The 20333-nt window shown below is 50.9% G+C and overlaps 1 protein-coding gene and 1 non-coding gene across 2 annotated transcripts; one reads left to right on the top strand and one right to left on the bottom strand.

The window, feature by feature from the left end:
* Positions 1–3341: 3341 nt before the first annotated feature.
* Positions 3342–3423, bottom strand: trnas-gcu (transfer RNA serine (anticodon GCU)). Its single transcript has one exon. It is a non-coding gene; the product is annotated as a tRNA-Ser (tRNA).
* Positions 3424–4127: 704 nt separating this feature from the next.
* Positions 4128–20044, top strand: LOC108938865 (pleckstrin homology domain-containing family O member 1-like). The gene is made up of 6 exons (XM_029248526.1): positions 4128–4418; positions 5134–5280; positions 13512–13652; positions 16216–16320; positions 17628–17729; positions 17805–20044. The coding sequence occupies exons 1-6, from the start codon at positions 4392–4394 to the stop codon at positions 18384–18386; spliced, it is 1104 nt and encodes a 367-aa protein (XP_029104359.1). The 5' UTR covers positions 4128–4391; the 3' UTR covers positions 18387–20044.
* The last annotated feature ends 289 nt before the right edge of the window (positions 20045–20333 follow it).

The raw sequence follows: 20333 nt of genomic DNA, 5'->3' as shown, positions 1-20333 counted from the left end.
TGTGATATTTACATTCACTTGTTCAACCAGCGCTTCCCATACTGTATTTATACAGCTGGCTAAGTTTTACCGTATCCGTTCAGCATAAGGACCTTGATCAAGGGCACTAGAGCAGGAGGTGGGATTCAAACCTGGGTCTTTCAAGTCCAATCTCAGCAGCACTAACCACTGTACCACCTGCTGACCCCATGGTTGATGTCCATCATGGTAGAGCAACAGTGGTGTCATTCAAACCTCTCCAGCATCAAGGCTCCACCCTCCTCCCAGGCCTCGGGTGCTTGACCAGCGCTACTCAAAGTGGACCTGACGCGAGTGATTAAGGCTGTTGCTTTTATATTCAGAAGCTGTAGGGTCAGCTCCCACCAGAGTCATGTACAGTATGTTACCAAGAAACGACAGGAGATGTTTGACCATCCTGAGCTCAATTATGGTCCAGAAGGCTTTGCTTCAGAAGCTCAGCCTGGCCCCCCGACCCGTCGTGTTATCTCTTGAGCCAAGCGGTGCATTGTAGGTGAGGGGGTCGCGTTCTCCTTGCTACTTATGGGCAAGGTCATCAGTGGAGCAGCGAGTTCTCCGCACTTTCAGTCATTGTCCTTTGATCCTATCTGAACGGGACCCTTAATGGATCTGCAATCTTCTTCCCAGGGGTCTGTGCGATCCCTGCTGACCCAGGAAGCATCTCCTCCCTTCATGCAACTGACAGCTGTGGGTCAGATACACCAGGACTTCACATCCAATTTCCTTATTTCTCTATTTCCATGTAATATGGAGTCTCCCGTTGGCATGTGAAGGTGTATGGGATGGGGATCATCCATCGGGGGTATCTCCATCCCCCCAGAACTAGACGTTTGCAGATATAAACCACTTCCTGTGATAGAGTTACTTCCCGGATGGGATCGATAGGAAGATGAGCGTCAGATTTCCTGCATATGGTCCAACAGCACGCTGTGTATGCTGGACATCCCAGAAATGAGTGTGTTTGTGTCCCTTCATGACGGGAGGTACCTTCTGATTACAAGAACCGTAACAGGTATTCCAGGTAACATGAGCAAGAAAAGAACAGAGCTCTTCCGCACATCTCTCGACAGAGGAAGTTATTAATGAGGGATTCTGAAATGGGTAATGGGTCGGCTGGTCTGAGCCCAATCTCTGGGGTCAAGAAACCAGCGGTGTGGGTCGTCTCCGGTTGAGGCTGTCAGTCCGCAGGGGGTAAGTCCGGAAGGAGTCTGTTCCTCCCTGAAGTTCTTCCCCCCTCGTCCTGCGGCTCTGTGGGGGTTCCTCCTCTCGGCCTCTTTATTTTTTCTTTTTTCCCCACAAAGGAAGCTCACCTATGAGCAGCTAGATCTCCCCGTTACTCTGATTTATTGAAGGGTGACTTACCTCGTTTCATTCGAGTCACTTCTCTCCGAAAAAAGGAAAAAAATTTATATATAGTGCCGCTTGAAAGTTTCTGATTCCCTCGTGTCCCTTATTTTACCACGCCCGTAGTTTTACCTATCTGACATTATAGGTGTGTACTGACCAGCTCCATGTCTTGCTTTATAGGATATTGTGTGTAGTACAAAAACAGAAGTAGTGCAGGTGTAAAAATAGATGAAGCCCAAGCGGGTAAGTAGAATTGGGTGTGTAAATCATAATCTTTTATTAAAATTTATTTTAAGATGTAACATTTAGATTTTTTACATTTATTTTAATATTTTGTACAAGAAGAGTTGACCATCCCTAGGGGGTTCACGTATTTTCAAGCCTTGCTGTGTCTCTGTGTGTGTGTGTGTATGGCTCTTTCAACAGGAACCATTCTTTTCCACCTCTGAATTTCAACAACTAAATTTCTTTTCCCACAATTATCTACCATCACTGTTACAAAACAACCGGCTTTCGCCATCTTCCGCATACCTGCGCTTTTGTGCATCTATGAACATGTGCTTGCGCCTATGAACCACTGTCCAGCGGTCAAATTACCTTCTCATTACCAGAGTTACTGTTGCTGGAACCATCAAACCAGATGTTTTCCTGGATATGTTTTACGGGAGGTAATTAATTTTATGGCCTTATAGTCCTTTTATTTCATCCTGCTGGAGTTAAGTGTTTGATACTATCTACCGCAGCGCTTTGTGATTCCAGTGGCTATATATTGTGTGCAACTCACGACGTTGCAGTGCCTGGGTTGGAACCTTTGCCCCAGCCAACATTCGAACCCGGGACCCGGCCGGTCACCTGGGTGTGTTCCTTGTGCAGAGTGGCGCCTACCATCTGTGATAGCAGACAGCCGTGCTCGTACCCCCACCGCCCCCACCTCCCCGCCGGGAATGGAGACACGGGGGCCTGTGAGAGGAATACTGATCAGGGTCCCGGAGCTGGAATAGAGACAAGACGTGTTGGGTGGGGACACTCCCCTCTCCGACCTGTGGCTGTCTCCTCTCCTGTGGATCTCACTCTTGTTCTCGATCCAGTCTCCGAGTGTCTCGTCGCAGGAAGAGCTTTCGCTGCGTCGCATGGGCGCACTGCCTCATTTTGGCTGCAGGCTCGTTTCTTTATCGTTTACCCCAGTTTATGGAATCCAGAAGAACCCATCGCTGGACTGGCCGTGTCGCCGAGTGTCCGGCCGGTTCATTTGCCTCCGCTGCGGTGCTGAGAGGTTGAAGTGATGGGGATCTCAGCGTGAGGGCATATTTAGGGCACCGGGCCTCATTTGTAGACCTCAATAGGAGCCTCAGCTGGCCAGGAGGAGGAGCGGGAGAGGGAAAGGAGGGGGCACCTGGGGGGTGGGGCGGTCCTGGTCCAATGGGGCCTGGGTCCTGGGGGCACAGACAAAGGCTTTCCCCGGGGGCCTCCCACCAGACTACGTGCCGCAGCTCCAGGCACCCGAGGGCCTCCGGTTACCTCCCCTCCCCCGCCTCTCCTTCGTCCCACAGACCACCTCATTCTGCTCTTCATCCACAAACACAACTACAAAAAAAGAAGAAAAAAGCAAAGGCGCCGGGAGGGAAGGGATGGAGCTTCTGCCGCACTTTTCTGCAACAAAAGAGCTGGAGATTCAGCGACCCTGCGCTGTTCGGCAAGGGTTCGATCACGCTGAGTTAATATTTCGAGTGATCCGACACAATGACACTGGGGAGAGGAGAGAAGAGATCAGGCTCAGAAGTGTCACCCACATCTATAACCATTTATTGGAATGGCGGGTCAGCCAATCAGAGCAAAACATTGTTTCAGAAAAGAACTCCAAAAATTTGTTGTTCTTCATATGTAATTGAGGCTGGGACAATCAGAGAATCATGAACCAATCGATTCATGGATCAGAGCAGATCTTTAACCATCTTCCCGTGAATAAGAGAAACGCTCGACGAGGATGGGATTCGAACCCACGCGTGCAGAGCACAATGGATTAGCAGTCCATCGCCTTAACCACTCGGCCACCTCGTCACATGAGGTTCTAATTTGTTGTTCAGAAGGGAACAAAAAGGCATTTTCATTTGACGCTTTCATAGCTTTGGCGTGTCGGTGCTGACAGCAAAAATAAAAGCAGTTCAAAAATAGATATGAGTTGATTAGAGCCTAAATTTCCCACATATATTATCGGTGCACTTCAGTGGTTACAGTTCCTTCCGATTACAGTATTAAAAAAAAATCAAGTATCATTTCAGAGCATAAAAAGTGTACAATCTGTGATAATTACGGATATATGGTTATTCTATAATTAAGTAGCTTTCAAAAAGTGTAGCGCAGCAAAGTGCTCATTTGTGATTCTTAATTGCTTTATTAATAAAGAGCTACAGTGGGCGGCCGACTTGGTGGGGGGGGGGGGGGGGCAACAGGAATGTGTCTCCAAGGGCTACAGTGACACTTTGACACACGACTTGTGTCTTTTCCACTCCTTCACCGTCAGCACGGCCCATTCCCCCAAACTTCTGAAGCCGTGTCGCTCCTTCACTGATGTGTCCCGGGGTCCTGGCAACGTGCGCGGGCGCGCGCGCCCCCCCCATGGCTGCGATCGCGGTGGAAATGTGCACGGGTCCGCGGACGGAGCCTTGAGGTTCCCCTGCGCAGCTCCCGCCCCCATACCGCCCCCCCCCCCAGCTCCACCCCGCCTTTCCGTGGGTCCGCGGGAGGCGTCTGTGACACACTGCCTCGTCCGTGTAACCGGATACCAGCGCGCGCGCGAGAGAGAGAGCGAGAGAGAGAGAGAGAGGGAGAGAGAGAGACGGAGGTTGAACGCAGGGCAGCAGCGGCCAGGAACAGCATAAAGGATGACGCCCGCTCCGCAGATCACCCCCTGCTCGTGAAGCAGCTCTAATTCATTCTGCTCAGGACACCATCTGGAGCACAAGGAGGGAATAAGGAATAAGGCATCAGGGCGGGGAGCGCGCGCGCGCGGCCGCTGATCGCTCACGATGAAGAAGAGCAATTCGGCCAAACGGGTGAGGTCCTTCAAAGCGTTTCTTTGCACCGGGGGGCTGGAGTGGAGTGGGGTGTGTGTGTGTGTGTGTGTGTGTGTGTGTGGGGGGGGGCTCTGCGGGGTGCGAACGAGGTGGAGATGCCCCGGATTCCCGTCGGCGCCGCGCTGCGGTGGGGACACATTGTCCCCTTCGATCTGTCACATTGTTCTCCCCGCGCGCGGAGGTGCGCACAGCATCATCATGTGGCTCCGCACGCGCTCTCTGTTGTTAAAAAGCCCCCCTTCTGGCTGCAGCGCATGCCATCTGTGCGCGAGGCACGTTCCGCTCCGCGCGACACTCTTACAAAGACGCTCCGATCGCGGGGCGACGCGGCGGTGACGGTCGCGCGAACACGACCGTAAACGTTCACGTTCTCGAGGGCGAGCTCGCGCTCAGGGAATCCCGGCCGCGAGTCTCTTATTAGCCACGCCCTGAACATAAAGAAAAGACGAGCGATGCGAATTACGGTGGAACTTTACGGAGTATTGAATAGCGCGCGGGCGCGCGAGCGACGTAACAATGTGGCCATTGATTAAAACGAGAGGAGTTTGCAAAAAAAAAAAGAGAGAGAAGACACGCTTAAAGTGCATGAATTTTGCGCACTTAGGGCTCCCCTGGTTTGGTTACAACACTCCCCACATAGATACTAAGTTGCGCGTTTTGCCCCCCCCCCCGTCCCTGACGTGTGCGCGCGCAGGGCCCGCAGGACTCGAACCAGGGCTCCGCGCCGCCGGACAAAGTGGGCTGGATCCGCAAATTCTGCGGGAAGGGCATCTTCAGGGAGATCTGGAAGAGCCGCTACGTGGTGCTGAAGGGAGACCAGCTCTTCATCTCGGAGAAGGAGGTGAGTGTGATCGAGTTGCACCCAGGGGTCTTCCCTCCCTGTGTGTGTGTGAAAGAAATATTGAGAAAATATTGAGCTGATCGGAAGCCGCCGCTTTGGTCTGTGAAAATACCGAACTGATGTGTTTTTACCCGTGCAGTCATGTCTGCTGATTAACCCCGTGTTTTACCACACATACAGTAAATGGACTGGTAAGGATCAGTGAGAGGAGGACCAGTGATTTCATTACAGGGTGATTGTTGAGATGACAGGAGCACTTTTTTCAGTCTGAACAGGGACACTGTTCTTTGTGCATTGTTTGCAAGCAGGGGTTCCGGACCGGACCGGCACGTTGACATTGGGCCTTTTGGACTGGGGGTGTTTGCACAACTGGTTTGTGACCAAGGGTTTGCAGCTAGAGTTTTAGGACCCACTGTCTGAAAACAGGGGTTGTGGCCCGGAGTTTTCGGACCCGGAGTCCGGAAACAGGGATTTTGGGACCGGAGCTTTAGAACCCAGTGCTTGGAACCAAGGGTTTGGGACTGGAACTTTAGCACCTGGAACCGTCCTAACCCCGAAGCCTCATGTTGTTTCCTTAAATTCCAAACGAAGTGATCGATCCAGATACATGGAGTAATGACTGCGAAAGGTAGAGTTAACATGCGTTGTGTGGAGAACAGTTTTGTGTGTCACGCGTTCGCCCCGAGCGACGCTCGTACGGTATGTTGTGCGGCACCTCGTGACTCAGGTGGACGCGGGCGGGACGCGCGGCTTTTCCCAGGTGATACGTTTGGACCGTTCACCTGTCAGCAGTTTGGCCTCATCCTCGACGTGCACGTTGGTTTCGTCAGGACCCATGAGGTGCCGTGTCTTCGTCGGATTTTCGTTGGCATTGTGCGGTTTTCTCGGGGATCAATGGGATCAATAAAGTATCCAATGTATCTACATGTGTATCAAGCTGTAAATCTGTAAGACTAGGTGTATATGTGTGTGTGTCCGTATGTATGTATGGGTGTGCGTATGTATATATGCATGTATATGTTTGTTTGTGTGTGTGTGTATCTAGTCTACATTTTCACTACGATCATGTAGTAGGTCTACAGAAATCATGGATTTAATAATAAATATCACTGAGAGCAACGCGATCCTTCAGTGTATTTTCACGTTAGCCACTGCATGCCAGCATCCCGAGGTGTCCCCAAGGAGATGATCCACGAGCTTCACGTTCACGCAGTGGTTCAGGTGCACCCCATCCCCCCGCGGAGCCCAGAAAGCACCCACGTGATGAAGGTGCCGCACGAGAGGTTGGTTGTGGTCTTTTGCGGTAACCTCGAACGCACTGCTGGTGGCGCTACTGAGCCTTACTGAAGGTGTGTGCGGTTGTGTGTGTGTGAGAAAGAGAGAGACAGAAAGAGAGCATTAACACAACGCTGTGTCGGGTGAGCCGTGATCTGCCATCGCCCACCCAGGTAGGTAGAAGTTAGGTATCGAGGGGTGAGCCCTGACCCAACACCAGCCTGTGTGAACCCCCCTCGGGTGTTGGTCTTGGAGGGCTGGGATCGAGGCAGGAACAACCCCTGCAGCAGCGCTTGCTGGAAAGTCCTGTCGCTCCCCATCCTGTGGCATCATGCCGAAGTCTCTGGTTTTGGTCTCAGGCGCAGCGACTACTTACCCAAGTGCCTGCTGCCGTGGTAACCGAAACCCACACAGTCGCCTTCAGTTTCGGGCACCTGCTGGGTTAATAATGCTCACTTGCATGTTAAAAATTATAAGAAAATCTCTGTGAGCTCTCCACCAGCTCGGAAAACAGAAGTAAAAGATCTGACTGTCAGTTTTCTGTTTTTTTAAAATAAATCATCACTGTTTAAAAATCAGCACTGCAAAAGCGATTCTGATTGGACGGCTAGAGCACTTCCTGGTTAATGAAATTTACATCTGTTGAATATTCATTAGTGGCTACATGTATTTGTCTGAAAATAGAGCACAGCACAATAGGATATCACCTGGGGTAAACGTGAAGGTGGTATTTTCTCTTGTTTTATGTGTGTGTGTTCGTTCGTGGTTGTGTGTCACGTGTGTAACGACATGTATGAGCGGAGAGGCCCTTCGGCAAAGCCTCGTACAGCCCCCCGAGGCTAAGTGGGGTAAACTGAGGTGTAGAGGGGCGAACCACCAGCAGGGGGCGTAGTTGTTAGAGCCATCACCCTGTGATCTAAAAGTTGTTCGCTCAAATACCTGTTCCTGTTCGAGTACTCTAAGCAAGGTACTTACCCTGATTTGCTCCAGTAAAAATTACCCTTCTGTGTAAATGGGTAAATCAGTGTAAGTAAAGTTGTCAGGTATGTGAATTGATAATAATAAATAACAACTGAGCTACGCTGTGGGTATGTGGGTTTATTGAGGTAAATCAGCGTAGAAAGGTGTAAGCTGAGACACGTGGAGGGAAACATGGTAAAATTAAGTGATGGAGTAAATGTGGTAAAATCTGTGTGAAGAAAGCGGGAGGTGGGGCTGAAACCATCATGTCATGTTGGCCCCCGGTGAACTCAAGCCGCTTCCTTTGCGTTCTTCTCCTTCTGCCTCACACCCTGTTTCTGCCCCTGCTGACCAGTGTAAAACCAGGTAACTCCCAGTGGCAACTCACTCAATTGGGACACCTGGCACCAGCGGGGATTCTGCACCCCCCCCCGCCAGGGACCAACAGTAGACATCCCCTCATTGAAGTGCTCTGTCCTCCTCCATCCCCACTTTTACTACGGTAACCTGTTCAGTTTAACACGGTCCAGGCCCTGCTGCCATGATCCACGTGTAACAACGTTGTAAAATCTGCTTGAACGTTTCATTCGGCACCAGTTTGTGCTGCACTCGCTCTAACAAACAAGAGGCAAAGTCTCAATGGCTCCTGGTGCTGCTCTGACCACCCCCACACACTCCTCCACAACATCACACGTCGAACGCTGGGGCCAGAACACACCGCGGTTATAGCGCTCGAACCCTTTCGCTTCCCTCGCTTCAGTCTTCCTCACGCAGGCAGGACCACATAGGGCCTGAAACTGCCCTCGCTTGGCCCTCCCTGGTGGGGTCAGGAAAATGCACTGGGGGTGGTGTCATTATAGGCTTTAGTGGAGTGAGAAGGAGCGCCCCCCCCTACTCCCAACACCAGCCCCTCCACCCCCGCTCACAGTGTGATCAAGTGACCGTTGAGGTAATGAAGACCAGCAGGAGGGAACCAAATGTGATGCGGTCATATCTGAAGTTTGTGCGAAACCCTTTATAGTCGTCTGTGTTTGCTGTTTCCGGGAATGCCTGGGCTCTTGTGGTCCCGCCCACGTGCGGAGGGTTTGAGAATCTCCGGCCGGTCTACGGTTACAGGGAAGCGTCCCCCTCCTCCTGTGTCCTGCGTTGCGGTGCTCCAGCACAGCCCGGCTCTCCCGTGTGACCGCACATCGCACACACCTTTAAATGCGTCGCCAGATTGGACTCATTGCGGAGACGGGTGCGATGTCCCCGCGAAGGGTAATGAACCGGGACCCTGGGCGGTCCACGGGGAACAACCCCAGGGAGCTCCTCTGAGTGTCCATCTGCTACGGTTAAAATGGGTCCCAAACTTGATAAAGTGGAGACTTGGAGCAAATTAACAACAGCAGCTGCTGGGAAACCCTACAGTGGTGACCGTAGAGGTGACCATCGGAACAGGGGGACCATACAGAGGTGACCATAGCGGAATGACCGTAGGAACACGTGGACCATGCAGAGGTGACCGCAGCAAGGCAGATCCGTCAAGCTTCTTTCGTACAGGAACGAAAGGCAGAAACCGGCAATAAAAGCGCAGCCCCGTGTGACCGTCCCCTCAGTTCTGGGGCTCTATCTGTAATTTTCTGTTTCACTTTCAAATTATTACTCAGTGTGGAAGCTGTGAGCAGCGACAGCCTGTGCAGCGCAAACAAAGGATTTACACTCCCACAAGGCTCTGTGGTCCTGCGTGCGTGGCTAACGCTCCGAACCATGGAATTCAGTGTTATTCTTCGGAGAGGAAGCGTTGGTGCCAAAGCGACGATCTCAGCAACCAAGTTCCATTCAGCCTTGGGGGGGGCGTGGGATGGAGGAGGGGGGGGAGCACCGTTGGATTAAGTGCTATTTTTTGCTGTGATGATGTCACGCAGCGCACGTCAGGGCCCCGCTATCTCCCCGCTCACGGGTCGGCTGTCGGAAACGCACGCCACACAAAGGTAACACACGGGGAGCCATGCGTTTGAACCCTTCCTTCCGCTGGGGGGGGTGCAGATGTGGTCATTTCCCTTCCCCCGCCATACTGATCCTGCTCCCGCTTCTGAATTTTTCATGTGGCGCAACGTTGTCGTGTGTTCCCCTCGTCCTCCAGCACTTTGCGGTTAACCAGAGGGCGACCTCATGATAGGGGTAGCTCCCCGGTGACTTCCTCACCGCATGACCCACCACGTAGAACAGCAGCCTTTCCAAAGCGGACACCGGTTGGTTGTGGGTTCCATTCCTACATAGGTACTACGGTGGGGTCACATCTTGAAGAAGTGTTCAACGTCAGGAACGAAGAGAAAATTCGAGGCTTCTCAAGTAGGCAGGGAAAAAAGGAGAATCATCACATGATCAACAGATTATTATTATTATTATTATTTAGTTTTCCTTTAGCTGATGCTTTTGTCCAAACTGAGTTTACCATAGTTATTTACTCATTTCTCTATAATGTCCTGTCATTATTCAGGTAAAAATGGGGCGGCAGGTGGCATAGTCCGTAGAGCTCAAATTCAGATTCAAACCCACTTCCTTCTGTAGTATCCTTGACCAAGGTGCCTACCCTGATAAGGTGCAGTAAAAATTACCCTGCTCTATTAATGGGTAAATCAGTGTAAGCAGTTTAACACTGTAGGTGACAAATGTCAATGTAAATGACAAATGTCATCTAAATAGGGTAATTTTGCTGTACCAGTTCAGGGTAAGTATGTTGTACAAAGGTTCTACAGCAGGAGGTGGCGTTCAGGGCCCATCGCTCTCAAGGCAATGACTCCTATCAACATGCCACCTGCTGCCGTATGACCACGTGACCAGCGGTCGGACATTACGCAGCAGCCGTATGCGGTAAATCCGACGTTTCCACGCGCGGTGGGGGCAGGAGGCTTGCGAAAGAAGCCGCGTGACACTCGCTTGGAGAAACGCTGCCTGAGGGGTTAAGTCGAGCGATTCCTCAGCAGCCACACAGCCTGAAACGGATGACATTTCCTCCCGTGAACACAACACACAGCGGGTCGCACTCCTCCAAGTTTAGCATTGGCATATAAAAAGAACAGCTCGCTGCCGCGTGATTACAGGGCTACCGCTGCCCGCTGACCGAGCTGTAGACGCGGCTGTGAGCGGAGATCTCCACGCAGGCCCCCGCTCGGCCCCAAGGTCTTTCTTTATCTTCTCGATTCACAGCTGTCTTACATTGCCGTTACTCCGGAGGCGGCCAGATCCCGAAATAAAGGAAAGTCGAGTCGCTGGAGGGAGAGCGGAACACGGGGAGGATGCGGTGTTGACGCACACTCTACTTGGCTTGGCAGCCGTCCCAGGCTGGTGTCGCACTCCATCCGCACGGTCTGCGTTGGGATCGGAGACGCTTTTGTAATGAAACGACCCTAGGGTCGCTGAAAAATGGGTTCATCAAATGTTGCAACTGAAATATACAAATAACTCGTAATCTTGGAAAAATAAATCAGTTTGCTCAACAGTGAAGAAACAATTTTATTTGAAAATTCTGATCTTCAGCCTTATATGTTGTTCGAACATCATATAAGGCTTCGGTGCCCCATCTCTTTGACATGGTGCAACTTTGTAGGTAACATTTTCTATTAATCAAAACATCAGTCTACACAGTGTATTTGTCACGTCCACGCCCACAACACAAGCGACAACACCTGACTCCGCACTAGCTCCTGAGTAATCGCTCACCCTATAAAGACCCTCTTCAGCTCCCGTACCGTTGCGGAATCTCGTTTGGGACAACCACCCTTCCTCGCATTACTTCGCACACACACTTATTCTATTCTCTGCTCATGATCTCTGGTTTTTTGACTCCTTGCTTCGTTTTCCGACCACGTCCACGGATCCTCGTTCCTGTCCTGTTCGCCGATCGACCGACCCTTCGCCTGTCCCTGGTTTTGAGAACTTGCCTCTTCCCTCAACTTCAGACGAACAACGCTGCACTTGGGTTCAGCCGTCCCGGCTCCCTGTGTTCCGCGTGACAGTATTCTTAAAGTGTACAGAATAAACCATTTTGTTCATAAATGAAGTTATGTGAATCAACGTTTTCTTCGATGAATTCTTTGATTCATCAAGTCATCACAGATTTTGAATGATGAGATGCACAAGTTTAGATGTTTAGCCAACGTTTCTGCTACTTGACTAGTGGAGAGAAGAATTACCCCCAACATCCCAGTTTCCAGACCTAGGAAATGTGGCTGCGTGACCTTTGGCTTTCACTAATTCAGAAGCAGCTGCTGGCCTTTGTAAGAAATAGTGTCACTTCCTGGTCGCTGTCTCAATAGACGCAGTTGAAGGCCCATCTGTCAACAGTGTTTAAGTGTGATCTGAAGAAAATAGTGCAGAGAGGTGTATTCGGTATTTGACTACTGAGCCACGCAATAGCCATGTCCACTTGGCTCTTGTAAGAGAATGGCAGCTTAGCATCTCACACATCCTAAAAAAACGAGACTTACAGGTTTGGAGACACAAAGCGACATGCTTTTACCCATCTTCTGTAGAACAGCAGACCTTCACCAAGACGGCAGATCGCAGGGAACCACACTCAAATTGGACAAGACGGTGTCACTCGCACTTGTTCATTACAAATCTCACGCTCCCATGAGTCGGAGCCGAGGGGCCCGGGACACACACCCCCTTCACGGGAGGTGGAAAAACTGACTTAAAAGACTCGACAGAGGCATCTGGCAAGACTCAGCTCTCTGGCAAAAAGCAGTTCAGGTCCTTTGGACCTTGGGGATTGTCGTCTTCAGGCTTAGCTGGACGAATCCGGCCCATCTGTGCGGAAACCCTTTACCCGGAGAAAACAGAGAAAGTACAGATAGAAAAGCAAACACTCTGTCCTTCTCCAACTCATGATGATGATCATAATTTTGCACATCGCTATCAATGCTTAGGAGTGTCAGCATGAGATGGGAGAAGCTGATGGAGTCGCTGTGGGGGTTTTGGGTTGCGAGAGCCAACTGTTGGGCAGAGTAAAAGTATAGGATCCCATTAACTCTCCTGGAGGAGTGCCGCTCTTACTGCCAGGATCTGCACGAGGTGGGCCATGTGTTTCCAGGATACTGAGGCTTTGCACCCACATGGAGACAGGTGGATGGGTGGTTGTGTGGGAGTGATGCCCACGAAGATGCGAATTGAAAATGCTGTATTTCCCCAAGGAATTGCCATGCGCTGCAGGTTCTCCTGCTTTCATTAGGAGGACTTGTGGAGTTAGATGGAGAATGCCTGCGTGGAGTTTTATGAAAATAAACACAGCATGACTGAAAGAAAGGTGTCCTGTTGCTCTTAGGGTCATATATTAAGGTCTTAGAAAGCATTGTTTGCCTGTGTGTTTCTACAGTCTTCACACTTGCGGGGAAGCAGCGGCCCCCTCTTCTGCGTATCAAATATAACTATCGCTAATGATAACAGTGTAAAAGAAACCTGAACTGCAGTGTACCTGTGCAATAATGTATAATTCAGTATTCGGCAACAAACTGCACAATTTTACACAGAATGAAAGAATATACTTAGCGATGGCTCTAGCATCACTTTTTCCGATTCATGGAACTGGTGCCAAAATGGATATGCGAACCTTGGAAAACACTGATAAAACTAAAAATATTTGGTAAAATGTAATGTAAACTTGTTCACAGCTATTAATATCACTGAATGTATAATGTTCATTGTATGGCTCTTCTCCTTCGTAACTATATATTTTCTGTGGCGTTTAACTTTGCTCCAGCATAATTTCTGTTGGTAGACAGTACATGAGTGGGACAAACAGTGTAAAATGCAGTTGTGTTACTCATCTGGCAAGATGCTGCAATATATACAAAGACTAAGAACCACTTCCTGCTACAGTGAACAATGTTGAAAACAATACAAAAATAATTAGAACACTGGACTTATACATCATAATTCTAGAGAAACTTACACCACTGACTCAGTTTAAATTAGATTTCCAGTTCTGTTGACTATGTTTTTTCTGTTTTCAGGTGAAGGATGAGAAGAAAATTCCGGAGGTGGTCGATCTGACCGACTACGAGCGGTCGGAGGAGCTGCGTAAGTCCAAGAGCCGCAGCAAGAAGAACCACAGCAAGTTTACCCTGCTGCGCTCGCGACAGCCTGGGAACACGGTGAGCGCCACACCCAGCAGACGGCCACCTCCCGGCAGGCGGGATGCTGGGAAACGCCCGGGCATGGTGGAGGCCTTGAGGTGGCCTTGCTTATGATGACTCTCATAGGTTTGCCATTTTTTCTCTGGAGCTCTGCCAGGGTTTGGGCAATCGGGGGATGAGTGACTGAATATTAAGAGCCTTGGGAGGTGGGGGGCGGCCAGGCCTAGCAGTTATTAACTTTCCACAGGAGTCGGGGACAGCTTAGCGCTAGGTACACCGCTCCCGCCCAGCTCAGCCGGCTTCCTGTCTTGGTTAATTAAATCTAATTCACGTAATCTCCTTCGCCCGACCCAGACCGGGCACATCAGGGGCCATTCACAGAAATAGAGTTTGAGGCGCCCCCAAACAGCAGATTGCCAGCCAGAAAGAGACATCTCGTGGGCCACGTGGCCTGAACACGGTTTCACACGTGTAGAGGTCAACATTGACAGGTGTGTGATGCTGAGCCTAGCAGTAGTACTCACACACACACACTTCCTCCTCCATAATCTCGTAGGATAAGAGAATAAGAGGGCAGCATGTGGCGTAGTGGTTAGATCCCACCTTCTGCTGTTGTACCCTTGATCAAGGTACTTACCCTGAGTTGGTACAGTAAAAATTACCCAGCTGTATAAATGGGTAAATCGCTGTATTTAGCTGTACACTGTAGAGTAGTTTGGAGAAAAGATAAATGTAGATATAGAGGAATGGACCTTATAATTAATTTCTTTAAATTCAATTATTTAGCTAGCATTGTTCTCCACAGCAGCTTACACTGTTAAATTTATTCCGGTGAATAATTTTTGCAGGAGCAACTCGGGTCAAGTATTTTAGTTAATCGTCCATTTCGCTGATACTTTTCGTCGAAGCCGTTTCCAGTGTTGACACGCTTACAGTTATTACCGATTTACACAGCTGGGTAGTTTTTACGGGAGCAGTGTGGAATCGGTGCCTTGCTCAAGCCTCCGGCAGCAGGAGGTGGGATCGAACTTGGGCCCTTTGCTTACAGTTGCAGCAGGTTTTTCATGTTTTTCTGCCGATAATGCGGCCCTGAAATCAACCGTAATCTTTTTCGTAAACTAATTTTTGAAGCGTGCGAGGAGAACTCTGCCGCCACCGAAGAGAAAATCTGGAATGTGGGGTTCGTCCCGCGAACAGCCGCCGCCGGTCTCTGAGTCACTGCCGTCAGTGGAAACTCCTACCGGGGTCTCATGCAAACTGACGGCAGCGATTTTAATGAAAAACAAATTGCTTGTAGCACCGTGACAATTAACAAATCAGCGGAGTAGCAGTGGTGGGGGGTGGTTGGGAGGGGGCAGAGAAAACTGCTGTAATAGTCTTAAGCGCATGTACGAAATGCACAGCGCTTCAATAATATATCTGTAGACATAGAATTGTGATAAACATCAATCAACTCTAAGTCATTTTGGATTATCTGGTCAAAAATTAGCCGATGCTCTCTCCTTGTGATATTGCGGCATTTCTGAGACGTTGCAAAAATTTGTGAAAAAAAATATTGTACTCGAGGTTCCGGATTCTGGATATGAATCTGTCACTGGGCTCCACGGGCTCACAAAGGGTGAGATGACAAACACGTTTAACACAACAGGCGTAGAGCAAATCCCATCTAATTCCTGTAAAATATCGGCATCTTCTCTCACTGCCAGGTTAGTTTTGCTTTAGGTTTGAGTTACTTGCAAAAATCGCCATGCAAAATCGGAGAAACGCAATCACTCCCCCTGCCATCTGTCTGGCTAAATGATTTGAGTATATTTGCTTATTATCGTCTCTAGTACATTATGCAGATGCCGTGGTTTTGTTGCTGCTTTGAGTAGAACTTAAACCCATAGACGCTCCCTTGTGTTGGCATGACGAAGCAAAATGAAGCGAGGAAGTAATTACCATGGTAAGATGGACACTCATGAACCCACTGAAACCATTTGATTTACTGGTGAGGGGTTTGCGTGAGACAACGGGGAGATGGACAGTTAGTCCTAAAGCGATGCCGGCTGTCCGTGAAGCGGAATCCCATTGAGGTCGGATTCAGGACACAACGCACTTTTCTCCAAAGCGACGACTCTGATTATTTCGTGTTTAGCTGACACCTTTGTCCAGGCTGACCGACAGCGTTAGAAACACGACGCAGCACCTTACGACATGGCACTCCCTGCAACCGTGCCACCTACGAACGCCTATGAACCACCTAGGGTCTGCTGCTGTTTCCCGTGACTTCTGTGCACAACTTTTCCAGCCCTCTTTAAGCACCTAGCAGGAAATTGCCGCTAAATCGCTTTTAAATTGGTTACATTAGTTCAAATGGAGCTAAATTAGCTCAATTAGTGGAGTAATTGGGTCATTTCAGTGCTCCAGTGTGCAGGTGGAGCCGGAAACCGCTCATAGAGCCGTCCTACAAGAGCACGATGGGCGCGATCGTGCCGCTCCCGGGTCGTAAGCTGACGGAGGAGAGGAGATCCGCTGGTGTCGCTTCCAGATTTGGGTGGAAGTGCGGATCCTGAGCTCCCGCCTCTCTTCTCTCTCCCAGGTGCCCAATCTGGTGTTCCTGGCCGTCAGCCCCGAGGAGAAGGAGTCCTGGATCAACGCTTTGAATGGCGCCATCACCAGAGCCAAGAACCGCATCCTGGACGAGGTACTCCTCCCCCCTCCCCCATTCCGGATCTCGGTTTCAGGAAGACGACGGACAGCCCCCGCGACCCCTCACACCCCTTCCCTTCATTTGTCCGATAGCACTTTTCAACACAACTGTAACGGGGGTCAGCCGGTGGGCTGCAGCGTGCCCTTGATGACCAATGGGTTTTTCGGAGACCGGACCCTCGGTCACATTCTGCCGCCGAATTCACCTGTTTCCTTAATGAAGTCAGCAGCAGTGACTCAGTCTCCCACTCCGTGCCTTGAAGATCAACAGGCGTGTACGTCGGTGGACGGAAATAAATATGACGTCTCATTTCTCTGCAGCGATATGAGCGCCCGAGGCTCGCAGTTTGATTGAAAGGGATGACTCACACAGATCTCTCCTGGCTGCTCCGCATTCCCATGCTGCCCTTTGGCTGGGGGCGGGCCTCCCTTTACACAGACGGGAAGTCGTCACGATGACTGGAAGTCACATCAAACCTCATCTACTATTAGTAGAAGCAATATTGTATTCCTGTGAATGAGGCTGGCAGTGCTGGACCGCCATATGGTGCGTCTTCGGCTTGCAGGAGGAAATGACAGATACCTGTGGATGGATCCAGTTTCTCTCACAGATGTTAAAATGGGAGGAAGTCGCTCACGCTAAATAAGGACGTTTCTGCTATTTAATAGTGGGAAACAGAAAGAACATGAAGTGACCGTACTGAACACACAAGTGCTGCTTGAAAGTATGTGAACCCAGTAGGGATGGTCGCTCTTCTTGCTGAAAAAATTTAATTTAACTGTTAAATCTTAAATGTATAAAATGAATAAATGACTATGATTTACATCCTTGATTCTACTTACCTACTTGGTTTAATGAATACAACTTGGGCTTCACTTATTTTTGCACCTGCACTACTTGTGTGTTTCTGCTACACACACGATTTCCTCTAAAGCAACATATGGAATTGGTCATTATACACATATTATGTCACATTGGAAACACTGATTCTCATTCAATAATCTTTTCATGGTAAAACTAAGGGACAAATGGGGTTCATTGTGATATAAAGGAAAAGAATAACAATAAGCAAGTGGAAACTGAGCCACTGCAGCTTCTCCTTGCTTCTTGGGGTAACTTACATGGGATTTACATTGATTGCCACAATTTAATTTAAGGGGACATGGAATTAGGAGTGTCGGCGGCATTCGGACACGGCCGGTCCCTCGTGTCACGGTCAAATCACACTGCAGAGGATGGATGCCGAGGTCAGCGGGTTTGCCGAACCGTCCGTCTCACAGCCCCCTCATGTCCCGCCCCAGGTCACCGTGGAGGAGGACAGCCTCCTGGCCCACCTGACCCGTGACCGCGCCAGGATCCCGCGCACGCGACGCCTGCCCACCCGCGGACATCTCATGGCTGTGGTGAGTGTTGCCCCACCTGCCGGGTGATGCGGCGCCGTCCCCCGACTGTGCTGACTCGCCTCTTTCTCCCTGCAGGCGTCCACCTCCACGTCGGACGGTATGCTGACTCTGGACCTCATCCAGGAGGAGGACAGCTGCGAGAGTAGCTTCCGGGTTGACCTTGACAAGTCCGTGGGGCTGCTGACGTCGGGCCGCCGGCGCTCCGAGGGCGATGGCGCCGGCCCCCCGCAAGCACTGTTGCCTTCGGAGGCAACGGGCAAGTCGGAGAGCCTGCCTCGTGGGAGCACGGCACCCTGGGAGGGGCGTGCTCGAACCCCCGAGAAGAGCCGCTGCGCCTCCATGGATGAGATCCTTTCCCAGGCGGCCACCACGTCCCGACTGCAGGAGCTCATCTCCGAGAAGTTGGAGCGGACTCGTGAGCTGCTCGCCGAGGCCCAGGTGACGGGGCCCCCGGGCGGCGACTCGGACTCGGATTCCGGGGGCGGCCGCGGCGAGGCGGAGCGGCTGCTGCAGGAGGCGGCCTCCGCCTGGGGTCAGGCCCGCCAGGTGCTGGAGGAAGTGAAGGGGCTCCAGGAGCTATATCGGCAGCTGGACCGCAGCCTCGCCGCGCCACCATCGCCCTCGCAGTCAGCCGAGAACCGCAACGGTATGATGTGACGCTGGGGGCGGGATCGAACCGGACACAAAAAGGGTGACGCCCCGCAGGAGGACCATGTAAAGGGAGAGAGAGAAAAGGAGGAAGAGGAACGTGAGGAGGGCTCCGAAAACGGACCGCCAAGCCATTCTGGCCTCAACCCCCTGCCGCTGCTGGTGACGTGCAGCTGTGTGCGTGTGTGTGAGTGAGTGTTTGTCAGGATCCGACAGCCCTGCGGAGGGTCATCTGTACACCTCGTTCTGTTGAATTCCACCGGGGCCGTCCCTACCCCCCGTCCCCACCCCATCCCCCTCTACACGCAGGACGGAGGCTGAGCGGACCCCGGTTTCCGTCCCGGCGCGCGGGTAGGCGGATGAGCAGAGTGGGTCGACCGCTGGTGTTGCCAAGGCGACGGGTCTCTGCTCGGCTGCTCGCTGGAACGTGAATGTTTTCCTTTCATGTTTCATAACGGGCGTCGTCCACTCCGCGGCTGTCCTCTTCCACATCTGCAGGAATGTGAGTCTCGACTGGACTGGGGCCAAAGCTGAGATGCTCTTTTTTCCCGCTCATTAAACGCGCAACATCTGCCGCCTCTTGCTCGGACGCCGGTCCGACAGTCCTGGGTTCGGCCGTGGAAACGCTAATGACTTGCACGCGGGCGGCTGTCGTGACGAGATGCGCGAACGGAAAGGGGCTTTGATTTGTGTTGACATTTTCCTGTTCGGTTTCTCAGCCGAGTGGACGTGGGCTCGGCGATGTGCCGTTTCCGTGCTCATTACCGTGGTGCTTCGGCTGCAGCGGGAAAGCAAAGCCGGAAAGTCCACGCTAAGCCCCTTATTATGCTTGGCAATTTGAATGTGGAGAAAACGAAGGCAGCGATGCCACTTGGTCCGCCATCTCGATGTCCAACTGGAGTGTAATTGAGGAAATTAAATTAAATAAAAATAAAACTGGACAGCAAAGGGGGTTTGAGGGTTGCAGATTCCGGCCGATGGGCACTGTACTTTTAGAAGGAATTCACAGCCTTCTCATCATGAAGAGACAACATCTTTAACCTCCGATGGGCCAGACACGCAAAGAGCAGCCACACCAAAACACGGTAACAAGAGTCATGTACATCAGAGCACATTTGCAAGAGTGACCAACAGCAGTGGCTCTTTGCCGCGTTTCGCTGTGGACCCCATTGGTCACAAAGTCCACACAGGGACTCGAGCTCATTGAATGCCCTGCTGCATGGTGGGTAATTGTCCCAGGGGACGGCAGTGGTGCACACCAGCAAAGCGGGTCTGAATGTGCGGTGCCTTGCCATAACGCCTCCGCCTTCCTCCGCAGTCCTGTGTTTTTCCTTTGTTTGCACTGCGCAGGGCTCTCAGTCACTGGTCCGCCTTACCAACACGGTACGAAACACGGTTTTGTCTTTTTCGGAGGCATTTTCTCCATTAGGAGTGTTAAAAAAACATTCTGACGACTGCATTGCCTCCTCGACTTGTGAACACACACCGGTCTTCGTATCGCATTTTGTTTGGAACTCCAAAGTCACTTTTACGAGTGAGTTACAATCAGTAAACGCTCAATAATACAGACGTCCCTCCGTTTCTTTACAGGATCTGTTCTGTAAAACCTTGTGCATAGCTGTAATAAATAAAAAAACACATTGACTTTTTAACCCTTATTAACTTTGAGCTGCGTTGAACTGGAAATTGATTTAAAATGACTGAAAACACAAACAGGTTGTCTCCGCTAACTCCTGGTCGGTGCTGCATGTTGACGGATTCGTGCAAAAAACACGCGCGGTGTTCCTCATCTTGCTATCGACCAACGAGTTTCACAGACATCGGACGTGAGCTGTAAACACTGGAGAAGAGTTGAATCAAGGCGGTTCCACATCCGTGCTCGGTTTAGGAGCTCTTTACCGACACTTGTTTGCTCGGCAGGTGAACAAAGGCTGCAGTTGCTCCTCCACTAGAGGA

The sequence above is a fragment of the Scleropages formosus genome, chromosome 23 (assembly GCF_900964775.1).
Source record: "Scleropages formosus chromosome 23, fSclFor1.1, whole genome shotgun sequence".
Taxonomy (NCBI): domain Eukaryota; kingdom Metazoa; phylum Chordata; class Actinopteri; order Osteoglossiformes; family Osteoglossidae; genus Scleropages; species Scleropages formosus.
The sequence above is the reverse complement of the archived record's forward strand: the minus strand, read 5'-3'. Positions and strand labels throughout refer to the sequence as shown.